General features: G+C 43.9%; 1 protein-coding gene across 2 annotated transcripts; it reads right to left on the minus strand.

The window, feature by feature from the left end:
- Nucleotides 1-1,554: 1,554 nt before the first annotated feature.
- Nucleotides 1,555-20,189, minus strand: ppm1f (protein phosphatase, Mg2+/Mn2+ dependent, 1F). 2 transcript variants are annotated; one of them, XM_023967236.3, is made up of 8 exons: nt 19,803-20,189; nt 14,954-15,134; nt 12,690-12,820; nt 11,992-12,197; nt 5,586-5,774; nt 4,863-5,006; nt 4,553-4,646; nt 1,555-4,227 (listed from the first exon to the last, which is right to left on the minus strand). In XM_023967236.3, exons 2-8 carry the CDS (start codon nt 15,130-15,132, stop codon nt 3,848-3,850), a joined length of 1,323 nt encoding a protein of 440 aa, XP_023823004.1. In that variant the 5' UTR covers nt 15,133-15,134; nt 19,803-20,189; the 3' UTR covers nt 1,555-3,847. The 2 variants fall into 2 exon arrangements, with proteins under 2 accessions (XP_023823004.1, XP_023823002.1); XM_023967234.3 differs by having other exon boundaries at nt 14,954-15,139; nt 19,803-20,187.
- Nucleotides 20,190-21,106: the final 917 nt, after the last annotated feature.

Raw genomic sequence — 21,106 nt, forward strand, 5'->3', positions numbered from 1 at the left:
TGAATTCACCGACGCGAGCGCATCAGGCTGTAATTTCATAAAGTAGTTGACTCAACTGTTTACTAATTAATACTCGCTTATATGTCCCATTGTCCTTTAGTAGTAAAGTATACATACCTGCGTGTGAACCCTTTATCTTATAACTTTTTGACAAGCAAGATTACGTTTTATGTAGGCTACAGCAACTATCCGTTGGAATCGTAACTTGGCACGGACATTTAGCTTACAACAAGTTAAAACGTTCGGTCCGGTAGAAGATTCGGTCAGTGCCATTAGTGATGATATAGTACAGCGCAGTGGCTGGCTCGTGTGTGTGGCAATGCACTACCGTTTGGCGTGCAGCACGTTGGCAGTGCTCGCTGACTTGTAGCGCAGCGGAACAGCCTCAGCCCCGCCAACCACCGGCTGTATGGAAGCATGCCAAAATGAATTGACGACCCAAATCATAGCGCGGGCCGGATARAAATGTGTCACGGGCCGATACATGTGGGTTGGACAATACTTTTCTGGTCAATCATCTTGAAAAAACATCTACCTAAAAAAAGAAGAAAATCAAATCAACCAATCCTCAATTTTTAAACACAATGAAAAGGTCAAATGCTTTATCTAAATGTTGAAAGTGCGTGGGCGACAGAGAGAAACCAAGCRGTGCCGTTTGAGGCCATGTGGCTAGGAGTGATGCGGGCGCTGGAGATGAGGGTATGGGCAGGGGTGACGTGAATGTTTCTGTGCATCTGTACGCTGTCGTTTGTAATGTGTATATTTTGTATTGTTAAAAAAAAATTCTAAGGATACTTGTGTCAAATCAGTATTCAGGTTACAGCTCCACGGAAGCTGCATCACATGCTAATCACAAATACTAACCATAAGCAAGTCTAATGTATTGTGTTTTTGTCATAAGTCTGCATCCTGGATAAAAGTACAATAACCTTTAGATCAATATTGTATATGCGTCAACTTAATTGATTAACCTAATCAATAAGAGAAGTGCGTTGTTAGTAGTCTACTGGAGAATAGCTGAGTGAGTTAAAGCTGATGAGGTGAAAAGGGTCCCATTTCCAGGGAAGCGATTGTGTGTCTTTTTGAACAAATTCAACTGAAAATCAAAGGGCAATATAGTCCCTTCCTTTTTGAAGGAATTGMGTTTGTTCTGGACTTTCCCTTTCACCCCTTCACACCTGGTTGGTTTAAACGGGATTGTCTTTCATTTGGCGGGGAAACGGGTTTGATTTCCAGGAAAGCAGTGGTGCACTTGTGTGTCTTTTAAACACCAGGAGCTGTGTGGCAGAGGGAAAACGGTACAGACTCAAAAGGACAGTAGTTCCACTTCTCATAGGTCTACCTCCGACTTTGTACCTTCTCACCGATGTCTCCAATCTGGTGCAAACGAATCAACTACACAAAAAAATATTTCACATGATCCCTGTCAAACAACAAATGATTTAAGTATAGGAGAGTAGTGGACTTGCTCACGTTTATTAGTAACACACAAGAATCTGCTACAGTTCAACTGGGTCCATTTACCCAAAGCAAAGAACCAACCAGACATCGAAGTTGATTTAGGAAACGTTGTTTTAATACAGGGTTCAACCAGGAGGATGGCAGTAGGCCTAAAGTGGTAAAAACACTCAAAATTGTTTTTAAAAGCTTTAAATGACATCAAGTGGTTATAGTTATGAGTATGAGGACGTTAAAGATTATAAAGCTGTGGTTTTAAACAGGAAGTGGAAACACTGTCTAACTAAGTCCAGAAAATTACAGAACTATGTGTGTATGTGTACAAGTTAAACAGCCAAAGGTTGGTTAGATACACATAGCCCTACTCCAATAAAAAAAATTGGAGTAGGTTTTTAAATTCATTTCTAAATCTGTTTGTGAGTGAGGAGTTAGTTTGGCATCAAAAGGTAGAAAGCGACATGATTTCCCCCTCATCTACTCTCTTTGTCCTGATTAAAATAATCAGTTGACCATCAGTTATTGTTAGCCCTGTAAGTGAGTAGAGGTGCCTAGTGAAGGCACTATAAGTAGAGAACTGTTACGACCGGACACCCACCCACATCTACAGAGAGACACTCCTCCAAAACAAATCACACAGGAACACTGATAATGAATGACTACACACTGCTAATTCACACATCTCGTGCTGTTCCACAGAACAAGAAACAAAAAAGAGCTGCAAAGACTATTTGCATTTGGCACGTAAGTTCTTAAGAGGTTTAACCAACTCTCTTTCTCGAACCCTCATGGTAGACTCTCACTGAATCAAAAAAACTGAAGTGCTGCCATCTTGGATTTCATCCTCACACCAAATCACAATCCAGACATTTTTAACACTGATACTGCCTTAAAGAAGTGAGGACAGGATATATTTAATAGCCAGGGACAGAAGGCTGATTGGTCCGTAATACTGATATAGTGGGAAAGTTATTTTTTCTTAACACTGCTTGTGTTCTTGCTGGACACAGTGTTTTGACATCATGTTTAAGGCAGAAAATAAAATGACAGAAACACACATTACACGTGTGAACAGTATAGTACACACACACACACCTTTGCGTACAGTTCACGTGCACACACACACACACAAAATGGCACATATCACACATCATATCAACAGGGGTAAAAGTGGTTTGAGGTATTGACATAAATGACCCATCTGGTTTACCTCTTGTTTTAAAACAGTCCAAGAGGATGAATCCTCTCAGCCCTTCTAATCCAAGATGTTAGGAAACGTAATGATTCTATCACCCCTTCTGAAATAAAACCTGAGGCGTGGATGACAGCATCCTGTCCCTTAGCTTGTAACAGAGATACCAAAGAATTGGTGATGCTAAGAGAAATGGAGGGAGTACGTTAGAGACACCAACAGAGTTCTACATCCCTTATAGGAGGGCTGTCCAACCCTCTTCCTGGAGATCTACCGTCCCTGTGGGTTTTCAGTCCAACCCTCTTCCTGGAGATCTACCGTCCCTGTGGGTTTTCAGTCCAACCCTCTTCCTGGAGATCTACCGTCCCTGTGGGTTTTTAGTCAAACCCTCTTTGTGAAGATCTACTGTCCCTGTGGTTTTTCAGTCCAACCCTAATTTAACACACCTGATTATATTAATTAGCTGCTCAACAAGATGTTAACTAGCTGCAATCAGAACCGCTAAATTAGCGTTGGACTGAAAACCTACAGGACAGTAGATCTCCAGGAAGAGGGTTGGACTGAAAACCTACAGGACAGTAGATCTCCAGGAAGAGGGTTGGACTGAAAACCTACAGGACAGTAGATCTCCAGGAAGAGGGTTAGACTGAAAACCTACAGGACAGTAGATCTCCAGGAAGAGGGTTGTACTGATAACCTCCAGGACAGTAGATCTCCAGGAAGAGGGTTGGGCAGCTCTGCCTTACATCTACTGACGAATCCAGAGGGACCTTATTGAAGCACACTGGATTCTGACCATTGGCAGAACTATTAGTCTGTGCTAAGACTTGTTTCGTTATGAACAGAGCTTCTCCAGTCCAGTTGAATATCTGTTTCAGCACCAGCGGTGATTCAAAAGGCTGACCACAACACGCAGTGACCGAGTAGTTTGGCACCGTCACGTCATTACATAATAAATACTGCCTTTTAAATCCAGTCCAATTCCTGCCTCCCTGCCCACGTGCACTGTGGGTAGCAGCAGCAGACTTCCTGTCTCACTGCCCCCGTGTGTTCTGGGAGTTGGAGGCCTGGGCTGGAGCTCTGGGGTGAAGTTTCCCCTAGGTACAGATCTAGGATTAGTGGTGATCCCCCTCCCCCAATTCTAACCTTAACCATTAATACAAAACTTACCCCAGATCAGTGCCTAGGGACAACTTCACCCTACTCCTGGGCTGGCCCCTCAGTAGCAACAGCAGTGTTGCTCTGGTCCCAGAGCAGTAGCTGTGCAGGGGGACGTAGAAACACCACCATGACAGTGATGTTATCACTAGAACCCGCTGCCTTGGCGTGAGCTACTAGCTCCTGGGCCACGCGCTCCCCCAGAACACCCTCTGAGACCTCTTCACACCCAGCCCCCTCCACGGCCCCCTGGGATTCCCCCTGCTCCCGTAGCGCCCCGAGGACCAGAACCGGGACCTCTGCGGGCTGGACGACGTCAAAGAAACCGTCGCAGGCCAGGAGAATGTAGTCCTCGTCTCCATGTAGCCGTGTGGAGGAACAGTCAGCGTCGCCAGAGACATAGGGCTTCTGGTCAAAGTCCCCTGGGAAGAAGGTGTTGTGTCAGTATGTAGAGGCAGCGGTTCACGGGTAAAGTAAAGGAGGCTGGTTATTAGATTGTGTTGAGTATTACTGGATGTGCACCGTCCTGGCTTGCATATCAGTCGGTGCTCATCAGTTCAGTATAAATATGAACATACAGTTACAGGCATCAAAATAAAGACATGGAGGATTGCAAAGATGCCATTTCAGGACAGAGGTGAAAGGAAGCCATTTCAGGACAGAGGTTACCAAGGTAACAGTGGAGGCATGCTGAAGAAGAAGAGCAGAGTTGTTGTTTCAACCACCACAAGGTTGGATTCCACTCACCTATGGCCCTAGAGACAGCGTAGGTTCCATTGACACGCCAACAGCCCATGAAGACGATGCATCCACCCAGGGCTTCTACACGCTGCTTCTCATCCTATAGGAAGACAGCAGTGGAAAGATGTTTAGCACTGTGTGTGTGTTTGTCCCATAGGGCGGTGCACAACTGGCCCAGCGTCGTCCGGGATAGGGGAGGGTTTGGCCGGGGGGGAGGGTTTGGCCGGGTTGTAGGCCGGCATTGTAAATAAGAATTTGTTCTTAACTGACTTGCCTAGTTAAATAAAGGTTAAATAATAAATAAAGTGTGTGTGACCTCTCTGTCAGGCTTGTGTGGGTCCATCAGAGTGATGTCTTGTCCCCGTCTGACCAGCATGCTCTGGGAGTCTCCCAGCCACGCCACATGAAGCCACTCCCCTTGCAGCAGCACCGCCACGCCTGTACTGCCGCTGCGAAGACGCTGCAGACACAACACAGACAGACACACCCCCGTCAGACAGACAGACACACCCCCGTCACACAGACACACCCCCGTCAGACAGACACACACAGACACACCCCCGTCACACAGAAAGACACACCCCCGTCACACACACAGACACACCCCTGTCACACAGACAGACACACCCCCGTCACACAGACAGACACACCCCTGCCATAAAAGATAAGACAATTTTCCCAGCATCCAACACATTCACATCATAGAGGATGAAAGGACTGTCCAGTCCCACCCAGCCTAACCTTCACATCATAGAGGATGAAAGGACTGTCCAGTCCCACCCAGCCTAACCTTCACATTTCCTCCAGATCTAAAAGGATGTGTGTAAGTAATACTGTAATAGTATAGAGGTATATTGCTACAGCTATCTTATCCTCTCAGATCTATGAGAATCATTTCTAACGATTGTTCGGTTAGAGTCGGGTTTATTAGGATCAATGTCTGAGCATATAAAAGCCCCAATCTCCACCATGTCTATTGCCTACCTCTCTCTTGGCTTACCAGTTAAAAGCCACAATCTCCACCATGTCTATTGCCTACCTCTCTCTTGGCTTTCCCTCTCAACATGTCATCAGTGCGGGTGAAGGCTGTCTTGAAGGCAGTGGCCGGGTCGCTCTGCAGCCCCTCCTGCTGGCTGAGAGTGACGTGCAGGTGGGTGGCAGCATAGATAGCAGCGTCCACACCGCCATGCCCGTCAAACACAGCGTAGTAACCACGCTCCACACCGTCCTACAGGATGAGGTACAGGAAGCAGTCAGAGGTTTAGCCAATCAACTTGCAGTAAGAAAGAAGTGCAACCAAATTGCCCCAATAAATGAAACTGTGAAACGAATACCCCAAATGGAACCCTACCCTCTTCTCCTTCGATGTAAATAGATCTGTAAGCTGGAAGATTCTCCCCTGAACTGCTTATACCCAGGGATGTAGAGGGTAAACTACCAACTCCAGGGATGTAGAGGGTAAACTACCAGCTCCAGGGATGTAGAGGGTAAACTACCAACTCCAGGGAGGTAGAGGGTAAACTATCATCTCCAGGGATGTAGAGGGTAAACTACCAGCTCCAGGGACGTAGAGGGTAAACTATCAACTCCAGGGACGTAGAGGGTAAACTACCAACTCCAGGGACGTAGAGGGTAACTACCAACTCCAGGGACGTAGAGGGTAAACTACCAACTCCAGGGACGTAGAGGGTAAACTACCAACTCCAGGGACGTAGAGGTAAACTACCAACTCCGGGACGTAGAGGGTAAACTACACTCCAGGGACGTAGAGGGTAAACTACCAACTCCAGGGACGTAGAGGGTAAACTATCAACTCCAGGGACGTAGAGGGTAAACTATCAACTCCAGGGACGTAGAGGTAAACTATCAACTCCAGGACTAGAGGGTAAACTATCAACTCCAGGGACGTAGAGGGTAAACTATCAACTCCAGGGACGTAGAGGGTAAACTATCAACTCAGGGACGTAGAGGGTAAACTATCAACTCCAGGGACGTAGAGGGTAAACTATCAACTCCAGGGACGTAGAGGGTAAACTACACTCCAGGACGTAGAGGTAAACTATCAACTCCAGGGACGTAGAGGGTAAACTATCAACTCCAGGGACGTAGAGGGTAAACTATCAACTCCAGGACGTAGAGGGTAAACTATCAACTCCAGGGACGTGAGGGTAAACTATCAACTCCAGGGACGTAGAGGGTAAACTATCAACTCCAGGGACGTAGAGGGTAAACTATCAACTCAGGGACGTAGAGGTAAACTATCAACTCAGGGACGTAGAGGGTAAACTATCAATCAGGACGTAGAGGGTAAACTATCAACTCCAGGGACGTAGAGGGTAAACTACCAACTCCAGGACGTAGAGGGTAAACTACCAACTCCAGGGACGTAGAGGGTAAACTATCAACTCCAGGGATGTAGAGGGTAAACTATCAACTCCAGGGATGTAGAGGGTAAACTATAATCTCCAGGGATGTAGAGGGTAAACTACCAACTCCAGGGACGTAGAGGGTAAACTACCAACTCCAGGGATGTAGAGGGTAAACTACCAACTCCAGGGATGTAGAGGGTAAACTACCAACTCCAGGGATGTAGATCAATGTTGGCAACGCAATAAGAGGGTAAACGCTATTTCACAAATAAAAAGTTGTGTACATGACAGTGGTGTGTATTCATGGATGCCGAGGGATGCCAGGCATCACAAATTGAGAAATTGAGCTCAGGTGCATCCTGTTTCCATTGATCATCCTTGAGATGTTTCTACAACTTGATTGGAGTCCACCTGTGGTAAATTCAATTGATTATACAYGATTTGGAACATCTCACACCTGTCTATATAAAGGTCCCACAGTTGACAGTGCATTTCAGAGCAAAAACCAAGCCATGAGGTTGAAGGAATTGTTTGTAGAGCTCAGAGACAGGATTGTCGAGGCACAGATCTGGGGAAATGTTCCAAAAAATGTCTGCAGCATTAAAAGGTCCCCAAGAACACAGTGACCTCCATCATTCATTTTTGTTATTATTATTATTATTATAATGTTTKTTTTTTTACCCCGTTTTCTCCCCAATTTTGTGGTATCCAATTGGTAGTTACAGTCTTGTCCCATCGCTGCAACTCCCGCACGGACTCGGGAGAGGCGAAGGTCGAGAGCCATGTGTCTTCCGAAACACGTCCCTGCCAAGCCGCACTGCGTCGTGACACACTGCTCGCTTAACCAGGAAGCCAGCCTCACCAATGTGCTACACAGCCTGGGATTAAAATGCGAGTCTGTAGTGACGCCTCTAGCACTACGATGCAGTGCCTTAGACTGCTGCGCCACTCGGGAGGCCCCGGCCTCGATCATTCATAAATGGAAAAAGTTTGGAACCACCAACACTCTTCCTAGAGCTGGCCGCCCGGCCAAACTGAGCAATCGGGGGAGAAGGGCCTTGGTCTGGGAGGTGATCAAGAACCCGATGGTTAATCTGAAAGAGCTCCAGAGTTCCTCTGTTGAGATGGGAGAAACTTCCAGAAGACAACCATCTCTGCAGCATTCCACCAATCAGGTCATTATGGTAGAGTGGCCAGATGGAAGCCACTCAGTAAAAGGCACATGACAGCCTGCTTGGAGTTTGCCAAAAGGCACCTAAAGGACTCTCAGACCATGAGAAACAAGATTCTCTGGTCTGATTAAACCAAGATGGAACTCTTTGGCCTGAATGCCAAGCATAATTTCTGGAGGAAAAACCTGGCACCATCCCTACGGTGAAGCATGGTGGTGGCAGCATCATCATGCTGTGGGGATGTTTTTCAGCAGCACACAGCCAAGACAACGTAGTAGTGGCTTTGGGACAAGTCTCTGAATGTCCTTGAGTGGCCCAGCCAGAGCCCGGACTTGGACCCGATCGAACATCTCTGGAGAGACCTGAAAATAGTGCAGCAACGCTCCCCATCCAACCTGACAGAACATGAGAGGATCTGCAGAGAAGAATGGGAGAAACTCCCCAAATACAGGTGTGCCAAGCTTGGAGCGTCATAACCAAGAAGACTCAATGCTGTAATCGCTGCCAAAGGTGCTTCAACATAGTACTGAGTAAAGGGTCTGAATACTGAGTGAAGGGTCTGAATACTTATGTAAATGTGGTAGTTTTTTATTTCCCTAAATTTGCAAAAATTTCTAAAAACCTGTTTTTGCTTCGTCATTATGGGTTATTGTGTGTAGATTGATGAGGGGGAAAAACTAATTTAATTTATTTTAGAATAAGGCTGTAACGTAACAAAATGTGGAAAAAGTCAAGGGGTCTGAATACTTTCCGAATGCACTGTATCTCACAGAAAAAAGCATCCGAGCGAGCGAAACAGCGCCCCTCTGTCTCTCTATGGGTAAGCCAAACGAGTATGACATTGTTGCCACCTGTAGCATTGAAGGCAACGGAAGCCAGTGAGCATCTGGCCTCCCTTGACAAAACAAATTAGCCAAACAGCATTGAGCTAAACTGAGCGAGCTCAACTGTGACTGGTCCTGGCGCATAAAAAAGTGCCAAAGGAAGCCAGTTTGAATTTGACTTTACTCCTATCAAATCCCATTGAGAGCATTCACAGGTTAATTTGCATAATTAGTGGAATTAAATTGCTAGTGGTATAAATTACTTAAGTAAAAATACTTTCAAGTACTAGTTAGTGTAACAGTGTAACAGTCTCCTCGCYCCTACCTGGGCTCGAACCAGGGCACACATCAACAAATGCCTCCCACGAAGCACCGTCACCAATCGCTCCCCAAAAGCCGCATAGCAAGGGGAACAACTACTTCAAGGTGTCAGAGTGAGTGACGTCACCTGATTGAAACGCTATTAGCGCGCACCCCGCTAACTAGCTAGCCATTTCACACCGGTTACATTAGCAGGACAGGAAAATGGTCCAATTCACACACTTATCCAAAGAACATCCCTGGTCATCCCTACTGCCTCTGATCTGGCGGACTCACTAAACACAAATGCTTAGTTTGTAAATTGTCTGAGTGTTGGAGTGTTCCCCTGGATATCCGTAAATTAATAAAAAACAAGACAATGGTGCCGTCTGCTTTGTTTAATATAAGATTTTTGAAATTATTTATACTTTTTACTTTTGAAACTTAACTATATTTTTAGCAATTAGATTTACTTTTGATACTTAAGTATATGTAAAATCAAATAGTTTTAGACTTTTACTCAAGTAGTATTTTACTGGGTGACTCTCACTTTTACTTGAGTCATTTTCTATTAAGGTATCTTTACTTTTACTCAAGTATGACAATTGGGTACTTTTTCCACCAATGCATACACAAAAATATGTAGAAAATCATGCTGTCTGGTTTGCCAAATAAGGGATTTGAAATGATTCATACTTTTACTTTTGATACTTAATGTTTTGTACACTCAGTGTATACTAATCCAGGTGAAAGCTATGGTCCCTTAATGATGTAATTTATTAAATTCTCTTCAATCAGTGTTGACGACAGCAAGGAGACAGGTTAAAGAAGGATTTTTAAGTCTTGAGACAATTGAGACATCGATTGTCTATGTGTGCCATTCATAGGGTGAACGGGCAAGACAAAGGATGTAAGTGCCTTTGAACGGAGTATGGTAGTAGGTGCCAGGCGCACCAGTTTATGTCAAGAACTGCAACGCTGCTGGGTTTTTCACACTCAACAGTTTCCTGTGTGTATCAAGGACATCCAGAAAACTTGACAACTGTTGCAATCATTGGAGTCAACATGGGCCAGCATCCCTGCGAAACGCTTTAGACACCTTGTAGAGTCCATGCACCGACAAATTGGGGCTGTTCTGAGGGAAARTGGGKGGGGGGKGGGGGGGGGGGGTGCAACCAATGTTCCCTAAAATGTTTCTGTCACTGAGCAAATTTCAGGTCTGCTGAGACCAAACTTATCGTTTGAATTCGTTTAAAAACTTTAATTCTGTGCAACTTCCAGCGCACGTTTACTGTGAACACTGAGGCTGTACCCGCTTTAAGTTATAGTTATAACAGAGGCCAAGTAGGCTACTGTGGCTACTTGATCATAATGTAAGCCTACCATCAAAACCTATGGAGAAAATGCCTCCCATAACATTTTAACATTGAAATAGCTGTATACAATAGCCTATAATAGCAGCCAATGTGTGGTGTTCAATGTAGGCSGACATTCCGTGAGACTTTTGAAAAAAATCTTGCAGGGCTTGWCATGAACCTGTTAATCTACTTGTCCTCCAGACAAGGTGGTGACTGAACATGTTGTTGTGTTGTTTGATGCAAGAAAACCACTTTTACAAAATAAAAAATGCATTATTATTCTCGTATTATTTCAGAGAATCAGACAAATTATCCTGCCCTCTACCTATTGGCTACTTAGCTTATTCAAGCCTGTCTCAAAATACAACACTGCCACTTTAAGAAACAAATAAAAGCTCTTTACCTGATTCGCTTTTCAAATATATCTAGAAATATACACGTTTTTGTGCTCTTGATGGAAGCAATCATTCCCCTATTGCTGACTACAAATGATCTATAACTAACAAAGCTCTCCCTCGCCTTCCATTTTGCAAAACTCTATCCTCCTGATTCCTGCTTACAAGCAAAAATTAAATCAGGAAGCACCAGTGACTCGGTCTATAAAAAAAGTGGTCAGATGAAGTAGATGCTAAACTACAGTACTGTTTTGCTATCACAGACTGGAACATGTTCCGGGATTCTTCCGATGGCATTGAGGAGTACATCACATCAGTCACTGGCTTTATCAATAAGTGCATCGAGGACGTCGTTAAATGTAATCCTACGCAACATTAACCAATTCAAAACAGTACTGTAGCAATGAGGTTTGTGCAGAAAGCTATAGGCCCAATACATTATCACTGCATATTGGCTTTGCTTGAATTCACGCAATTAAAAAAATATATATTTAAACATTATAGGTTCGCTATATGATCACACCATACTGGTACGCTTCTCAAACAGCCCGACGCGTCGGGTCTCAAACAGCCCGACGCGTCGGGTCTCAAACAGGTTGCAATGTTGTTGTTTCACAAACCCTAAATCAACTCTTACAATATTAGGCCCAGGCTCAAAATCAACTCTTACAATATTATGCCCCGACTGAAAATCAACTCTTACAATATTAGGCCCAGACTGAAAATCAACTTTTTCACATTACTTTTATTTGTGGGGGGGTGGGGGGGTGGGGGGGCAGGAGAATTAACGAAGAGGAAACTCAAATGAACTTTGATCACTCTTATTTTTTAATTTCTACATTGCAAAAAAAAAGTGACAATTTTTCATGCCACGAAAGGTACCGGATCCGGTCAAATTGGTTCCAGAACGAAACAGTCCAAAACAGCAAGGTGACTGTTCCTGTTAAGCACTGGTTAGGGCAAAGGGGAAGGGGTATGAAGCGAATTGGGTCCAGCTGAGAAAAACTGTTTATAACAGAGTTATTACCTTGAGGCCAGTGAGTGTGTTGAAGTCAGGGAGGGTCACATGGCGATCCTCCATCTTCCTTCGAGTGTTCCTGATGGCGTGGGCGGAGCACATGAGAAAACGGGAGGGTCCTACTGGGAGAGGGGAGGGGAGATTCTGATGCCAAGCCACACCCACCTCCCGAAGCTTATTGAGAAACAGCCGCTGGACGGGCTCTGATTGGAGCACTTAGGACGAGAGGGGAGGGGCCAAAGGAAATGTAATTTCAGTTAGGTCTCTGATCATCCAGATGAGAATGTTCTCCATATTGTAGAACACATATCAAAGCCTTCAGACTTACACACGTGTCTAGGGGTTAATTGGTATTGGGAGATGAAACCCCAGGGGTTAAAGGATGGTCAATGGATACACACACACACACACACACACACACACACACAACCGGCCAGCCGGGCTAATAGACTGCAATTTAGTATTTTACTGGGTGACTTTCACTTTTACCTGGAGTCATTTTCTATTAAAAGGTATCTTTACTTTTACTCAAGTATGACAATTGGCTACATTTTCCCACCACTGCGCACACACACACACACACACACACACACACACACACACACACACACACACACACACACACACACACACACACAGAGAGAAGTGGACGCTCTGCTGGACACAGGTGGTCTGAATCATAGATGACATCATTAGTCCGAACTCACAAACGACTTCCTGTTCCTCTCCTCGCTGCTGTTCGGCTTCCTGGGGGAGGTGGAAAGGTGAAAGGTCAGCCTTCAGCAGCTCAGCCAAGGCTGCATGGCACATGGCTGCATTCAGTGTTGAAGGAGCGTCTCTGCATGAGAGGAGAGAGAGTCCTTATGAGTGAACACCATAGAGAATGTTAGAGGTCTTTAGTGGCCAAAAAAGGCATGGGCAGCGACATTGAGGGCTTCTACCATTTTAATGTAGTGGTCCTTCCAACTTCTTTTGGTTGATCCTCCCTGGTGACCCTGTTGGGAGTCTATGTCCAACCAGGTCATCAGGAGGAATGAAGAAGAAAAAAAACGGACTACTTCAAAATGGAGATTGCCTCAATGGCGCTGCCTATGCTGTCACGGACGCTATAATAGTACAGATACAAAGAGGAGTCCTCTCTCTCTCTCTCTATGGTAAACACACACGCCAAAATTAAACAAAGCTAAACAGCACACACACATCTGTAATTTCTCTGTTCGAGATTAGAGTCCTGCCAGGGCGGAACAGGGGACTGAGACATGCTCAGGGGGAAAACAGGAAGTGGGTAGAACAATAGTGATTCTACAGACAGGAAATTAGGTCATACAAACAGGAAGTGCCTCAGAGTCAGAAGACAGAAGGAAAAGAGGACACACTATCAGAGACCTAACTCTTGTGGCCTGGCCTGGTTTGGCACGTTGTCGTCTAGAGCCCCTCTGGCCTGGCCTGGCACGTTGTTGTTTAAATCTCTGACATTTGTTGTTTTCAATACTACTGCTTTTGGTAACAATTTACTTGACACCCAGCATTAGAAGACGTTATGACACGGGTCATAACCATGTCAAAATATGTCATAACAGCTGACAACGTGTCATAACCTGTCATAATATGGTCATAACACTCATCACACACATATTTACACCTGTTCTGACATATATTGCGTTATGTTATGGCTGGTTATGACACCTACATAGTGTCAAAACCCAAATGTATTAAAATGTGTTTTTTCCCCTGCCAAGAAGTTTCCTTTTGTTTGAAAGTTTATTTCTTAAGTCCTCTGTTGTTGCTGTAATTCTTTCTTTAGTCATGTTTTTTTCCCCATCATATTTTAAATAACTTGTAGAAAATACACTTTATGACACTGTCAAGAAGCATTATGACATCATAATCATATGAGACAGATAGGCCAATCACGTACATGTCCTTATATCAGTCCTCAGTCACAAAGAGGGTGTCTTGTCCTGCTCCTGAAATCTGCTCCTACATTCATCCCAGTCATCAGAAAACAGAGCGTTGGGGTAGGTGCACGTCTGACATCAATGTTTGCGCAATTACAATGATTTCATAAAATGTTATGTAACATAAACATACTGTTGACAGGTAGGCTATGGTGTAATGGAATGTTTTGCCTTGTGTGGTAGATTTTGTGGGGTTTGACACTCTTCTGTAGGTGTCATAACCAGCCATAAAATAACACAATATATTTCACAACAGGTGTAAATACGTGTCATGACAGTGTTATGACCATATTATGACAAGTTATGTCAGCTGTTATGACATATGACATGGTTATGACCGTGTCACAACGTGTTATGACGCTGGGTGTCAAGTAAAGCGTTACCCAGCTGGGTAATTATCTCTGAAGTGTGTTCAGGGGCAGTTGACAGCTCTCCCTGTGGCTGTGTTGCTTTCTCTTCGTAACTATCTATCTGACTACTCTTCGTAACTAACTATCTGACTACACTTCGTAACTGACTACTCTTCGTATCTATCTATCTATCTATCTATCTGACTACTCTTCGTAACTATTTAACTGCATTTTCTCTCATTTCCTTTCTCCCTCTCCTTGTTCTCCCTCTTCTCTTTCTCCATCCCCCTCTCTCTCTCTCCGTCCCTCTTTCACTCTCTCTCTGTGATAGGCAGCCCTGTAACTCAGCCCTCTACTCATGCAGGGTATAATGAACAGGACAGGACACAGATATATGAGGATCAGCTTGCTGCTGCACAACAGGAATGTAAACAATGCGGTCTGCAAGCTGCAGCATCAACACCACCGGGGTCATGTTCATTAAAGCAAACCGGAACAAAACATTTTTCTACGGAAAATGAAAACAAGTGATTCTTATTGGACGAGGTAGTCCTATACCTAGACAGATACACACACACACACACCACACAGTGTTGAGCAAGCATAGGCCCAGGTCCATGTTGTCTCCCGTCAGCTTGTCCACACACACACACACACACACACCTGGTGTTGAGTAGGCGTAAGCCCAGATCCAGGCTCTCTCCTCTTAGTTCGTCCAGGCTGACCTTCCTGCTGAGGGGGTTGAGAGGCAGGGGGTCTTCAGAACCCAGCGGAGCAGGGAACTCCTCTAGGAACCTCCTCAGGAACCCCCGCACCATCTCCTCCTCCATGACACCACCCATACCTGAACTTGGAACACACACAGCATACCATTCAGGGGTTGGAACCGGTTCAGGGAACGGAACCGGGAAAAAAAAAATGACATTTTTTGAGGATTTGAAACAGAATCGGGAACGAAAGTGATCTCTACTGTTCTTGAAACGGCAGCATTTCTGCCTTCTTGAAACGGCGAATAGCTCAGATACACATGAAAGCATGAAATGACCCCGGGAATTGATAGACCATCTCTCAAAGATGCACAATAAACAATATAACATTCAAAATGGGTGAATCTTTTCTTTTATCTCAAGGTACTTTGAAAAAGTAGCTCACTACATCCAAACTACTTYGTGAGACATTACCATATCTAAATCTGAAATGTCAGACTACAAATTGCAAGAACAGATCCCTCTGGAGTCAGATGTTAATAGAGTGTGTAATTTAGCCTTTTAAACAAATAAACACATTTTAAATTAAGATTTAGGCAGGTCTGATAGTGAAAAAGAAAATGATTGCCTACTTCACCCATATTTTCCTTTCCTTTTAGCAAACAAGTAGTGTGTAGTTCCAGTAGTTAGCTACACGATAAAACAGTAGTTAGCTACACCGCTACATGGAAAAACAGTAGAAAAAAAAAAACTTGTATTCCAGTAGTTAGCTACACGCTACATGGTAAAACAGTAGTGTAATTCCAGGTAGTTAGCTACACCGCACATGGTAAAAACAGTAGGTGTAGTTCCAGTAGTTAGCTACACCGCTACATGGTAAAACAGTAGTGTGTAGTTCCAGTATTAGCTACACCGCTACATGGTAAAACAGTAGTGTGTAGTTCCAGTAGTTAGCTACACCGCAACATGGTAAACAGTCTATGTAGTTCCATGTAGCTACACCCGCCAGGTAAAAGTAGTGTGTAGTTCCAGTAGTTAGCTACACCGCTACATGGTAAAACAGTAGTGTGTAGTTCCAGTAGTTAGCTACACCGCTACATGGTAAAACAGTAGTGTGTAGTTAGCTAAGTTACACCTCTACATGGCAAAATGAAGTAAATAACTACTGGAAACACTAGCAAGACTTGAATTTATCTCAACTACCGCCAAGCTACTGCAAAATGTAGTTCAATTACTAGTTGAACAATATGTAGTTCACTTCTCCCCAACACTGGTAAACAACTATCCTACCCGTTCTACAACAAGCTGCTCCATCGGTGCTAATTAGGGAGTAAATTTAAGAGCCAAATGTAAACAATGTTGATTTCAGTTTTTTAAAATGTACGAAAAGGAACCATATGAACCGTTACTTTTTAGGTGGTCGAACCGGTTCAGAACTTTATTCTCTTATCGGAACATCGGAACAGAACAAAAACAGGGCCTCTGCTCAGAATGATTGGAAAATCATTATTACCATTAGGTTTTATTATTGTAACAAACCGATTACCGCTCTCCCAAGGGAGGTCGCTTTCTTGGAGCAGCAGTAATGTCTTCATCTCTGGACCTTAGGGTCACGCGTTTGAGGGTTGCCTTGGAACCTTGGGATGTTTTTTTATAATGATTTCCCATACACATTTAATAGTAATTTATTTTCCCTTCAGGTTAAGTGTCAGAGGTCAGTTAAAGGTCAAACAGGTGCAGTGAGTGGTCCACACTACAACCAGAGGTCCGGCATCCACCCTGTCTGTCTGTGTGTTTGTCTGTCCTTCTGTCTGTCTGTCTTTTCGTCTGTCTGTCTGTCTGCCTGTCTTTCTGCCTGTCTGTCTGTCTGTCTGTCTGTCTGTCTGTCTCTCGGTCTGTCAGTGAGACTCACAGGTCCAACTTCTATGAGGGACAGAAAAATAATACCTCAATATTATTCCTGTCAATGTGAAGGACACACCATTATCCCTGCTATAGCCCAATAAGTCTGTTACTCCTTACAGTTCAAGGACCTTAYATATTCTRTTTAAAGGGTGAATTGGCTCCGGCAGCCAAAACAGCCATATGCTCCATCTAAACGTGAATCGATTCTCAAWTGCGGTACAATTCTAGAAACAAATTCCTCTACTTTCATATCACATCACAAGTATTTCACAAATGCAAAATATACACTTACTGTACACTGTTTTAACCTGTTTGAACACAGTTGCAGCAGACAGTAATTTTCAGTGACAACACGTTTGTGACGTACGTCTTTAGTTTACACAGATGTTAGGAGAAGCAGATACCTAAGTAGCAAAGGTACGTGCCTCGGTCTTCATCTGATTTACGTAAAAAAACAAGCACTGCAACATGGAACTATGGCCATGTGGGATTCAAACACAAAAAAAGGGAGTTTTCCAATGCCTATTAAAACCTATTGGGTAAAAAAATAAAAAAATTATAAGAAATATATGTAACACATTGAATATCCCTTTGAACATTGTGGAAATTAATGACACTTTGGATGGTTTAACAATAAACCCAGTCACTACAAACATACAGTCGTCCTTCCTAACTTAGTTGCCGGAGAGGAAGGAAACCGCTCAGGGATTTCACTTAAGGACTATGTTGACTTTGTTGTTAGAATTTTTCTTCCACTTTGATAAGAGTATTTTGTGTAAAAGTTTGTGTAAAATTGCAAAATTACATTTGAATCCCACTTTGTAACAGTGTGGAAAAAGTAATGGGGTGTGAATACTTCTGAAGGCACTGTAACCTTTTGCTTTTTGAAAATGATTTCTCATTGATATGAAATCAAAATTTGTGGATTTGGCTTTTTCAGCAACACCCGTTGCTGACAGGTGTATACAAATGAGCACACCGCCATGCAATCTCCATAGAGAAACATTGGCAGTGGAATGACCTTACTGAAGAGCTCAGTGACTTTCATCGTGGCACCGTCATAGGATGCCACCTTTCCAACAAGTCAGTTTGTCAAATTTCTGCCCTGGTAGAGCTGGCCCGGGCCAACTGTAAGTGCTGTTATTGTGAAGTGGAAACGTCTAGGAACAACAAAGGCTCAGCCGCAAAGTGGTAGGCCACACAAGCTCACAGAACGGTACCGCCGGGTGCTGAAGCACATAAAAATTGTCTTTCCCCGGTTGCAACACTCACTACCTAGTTCCAAATTGCAGATGGAAGCAGCGTCAGCACAATAACTGTTCGTCGGGAGCTTCATGAAATGGGTTTCCATGGCCGAGCTGCCGCACACAAACCTAAGTTCACCATGCCCAATGCCAAGCGTCGGCTGGAGTGTTGTAAAGCTTTCCTCCATTGGACTCTGGAGCAGTGGAAACGCATTTCACCATCTGGCAGTCCGAAGAACAAATCTGGTTTTGGMGGAATGCATAGTGCCCAAAAGCATAGTGCCAACTGTAAAGTTTGGTGGAGGAGTARTAATGGTCTAGTGGCTGTTTTTCATGGTTCGGGCACCTTTAGTTCCAGTAAAGSGAGATCTTAACGCTACAGCATACAATGACATTCTAGATGATTCTGTGCTTCCAACTTTGTGGCAACAGTTTGGGGAAGGTCCCTTTCCTGTTTCAGCATGACAATGCCCCCGTGCACAAAGCAAGGTYCATACAGAAATGGTTTGTCAAGATCGGTGTGGAAGAACTTGACTGGCCGCCACAGAGCCCTGACCTCAACCCCATCGAACACCTTTTGGGATGAATTGGAACGCTGACTGCAAGCCAGSCCTAATCTCCCGACATCAGTGTGCGACAACAATAATGTTCATGGCTGAATGAAAGCAAGTCCCYGCAGCAATGTTMCAACATCTAGCWGAAAGCCTTCCCAGAAGAGTGGAGGCTGTTATAGCAGCAAAGGGGAGACCAACTCCATATTAATGCCCATGATTTTAGAATGAGATGTTCTACGAGCAGGTGTCCACATACTTTTGGTCATGTCATGAGTCTACTCTCTGTTTATCATATATGCACAGTCGCTTTAACTATACATTCATGTACATACTACCTCAATTGGCCCGACCAACCAGTGCCCCCGCACATTGGCTAACCGGGCCATCTGCATTGTGTCCCAMCCACCACCCCCTATTTTACGCTACTGCTACTCCATGTTCATCATATATGCATAGTCACTTTAACCATATCTACATGTACATACTACCTCAATCAGCCTGACTAACCGGTGTCTGTATGTATCCCCGCTACTGTTATTTTTCACTGTCTTTTTACTGGTGTTTTTATTTCTTTACTTACCTATTGTTCACCTAATACAATTTTTTTGCACTGTTGGTTAGAGCCTGTAAGTAAGCATTTCACTGTAAGGTCTACTACACCTGTTGTATTCAGCATATCACTGTAAGGTCTACCTACACCTGTTGTATTCGGCGCACGTGACAAATAAACTTTGATTTTATGTAGTGTAGCTTTAGCAAGGGGCTAGTGGTCACCTGTGTGTGTGTGTGTGTGTATCTTATGATCAGAAATAGAGGAAATGTTGTGCACATGTGAATGAATGTTTAATAATACAATAATTTAACACAACATGACGAATAAAATCCCTGTTGAGACCTGCATGTATTTGACACAATGTTTATGTTGCTGTTAGGCCATTCAATGTCTACATTCCTAGTTGCAAAACCTATTTGCTAATTATTATACCGTCAGAGATGCAGTCTTGAGTCTCCATAAACAACATGTTTGATTTTATTTCCTGCTTTGCAAAAAAAAAGCACAAACTACTTTCAAGGTAAAGTACGACACGATAACATTTCTTACCTTGGCCTATCTTCTTCAGGGCACTCCCTTTACTAGCTCGCTAAGGGACTGAGCTAGACAACTACACGCCCTTTCAAGTCTGACACAAAAATAGTTTTAAGCCATGGAAGTCCAGAAGAAGCGTGGCGACGTGAAAACGAACCACTTTGTTCGAAGACAGCTATTACACTGAATCTGCGCATATCACTGAGTTGTAGATCATGRGCTTGCTCGTAGTGGGCGCAAGCACAGTTTGAGACTATGTTCATAGATCTGTGTTTGGCTGCGTAGACACTACGGGAATTTGACGTTCCTGAACACCAGACTCCGACTTGCCGAGCKCAYGACAGACCATGGGAGAATCTCAAGTGTATACTCCATGCGTCCTCGCTCTTCGCCTSCTCAAAACCCATTGGAGGAKAAKGTCAGAGGGGCGGGACCTCTGGCYTCMTTAATCCAATGGGTTTTCAGCAGGAGAGAGAGGACACGAGGACGTCATATTTGAGATTCTCCCATGGTCTGTCATGCGCTCGGCAAGTCGAGTCCAGTGTTCAGGAACATCAAATTCCCGTAGTGTCTACGCAGCCAAACACAGATATACGAACATATTAGATAGTCTCAAAATGGGGGGGGAAAATGAACCGTTTATAGCGTATATAAAATACGAGCCTTGGAAGCCCAAGCTGAACGAAACAGMTGTTTTAGAAGGCTGGCCAGACGAGACTAACGAAAGCCTATTCAGTCAGAGGTATTCAGAAAGATTTRCACTTCAGCAAATGTGACACTCCATCACAGGACACTAACATTAGTTACGTTTCCATGAACTTGTTCTGTGATTTTTTTTGTCGACATTTAGAATGTTCGGCATATATAATAGATGGGACGATATGTATCCTGCTGCGTTTCCATTGAACTGTCGTGTCGATAAAAACAGCTGGACGTAATGACCTCACACACAAAAAAAAAACTTTTTCGTTGAAACCCAGTGTTGAATAAAATGAAGTTGTTGATGTGTTTCCATGATCCATTTAGGSATACTGCGCACGAATACATTTGCGACAGCCTGTATGTATACCAKGGTTCCCCAACTGGCGGCCCCCGGRCCGAACTTGGCCTACACAMGGTTTTATTTGGCCMCCAAGTTTTAAKKAGCWTTTTTTTTTWTTTATTGTTTTAATTTTCATTGTTTGACATAAAATACTGTATAATTTGGATTTAAATCAAAAAGTCCTATATCATGCTGTTTGTTACAGGGAGAATAATAAATTCCACAGCTGGCAATTTCAAAATTAATGTAAGTGATAGAACAATGATTGAAAGTGAAA

This window comes from Salvelinus sp. IW2-2015, linkage group LG22, assembly GCF_002910315.2.
Source record: "Salvelinus sp. IW2-2015 linkage group LG22, ASM291031v2, whole genome shotgun sequence".
In the NCBI taxonomy this organism is placed as follows: Eukaryota; Metazoa; Chordata; class Actinopteri; order Salmoniformes; family Salmonidae; genus Salvelinus; species Salvelinus sp. IW2-2015.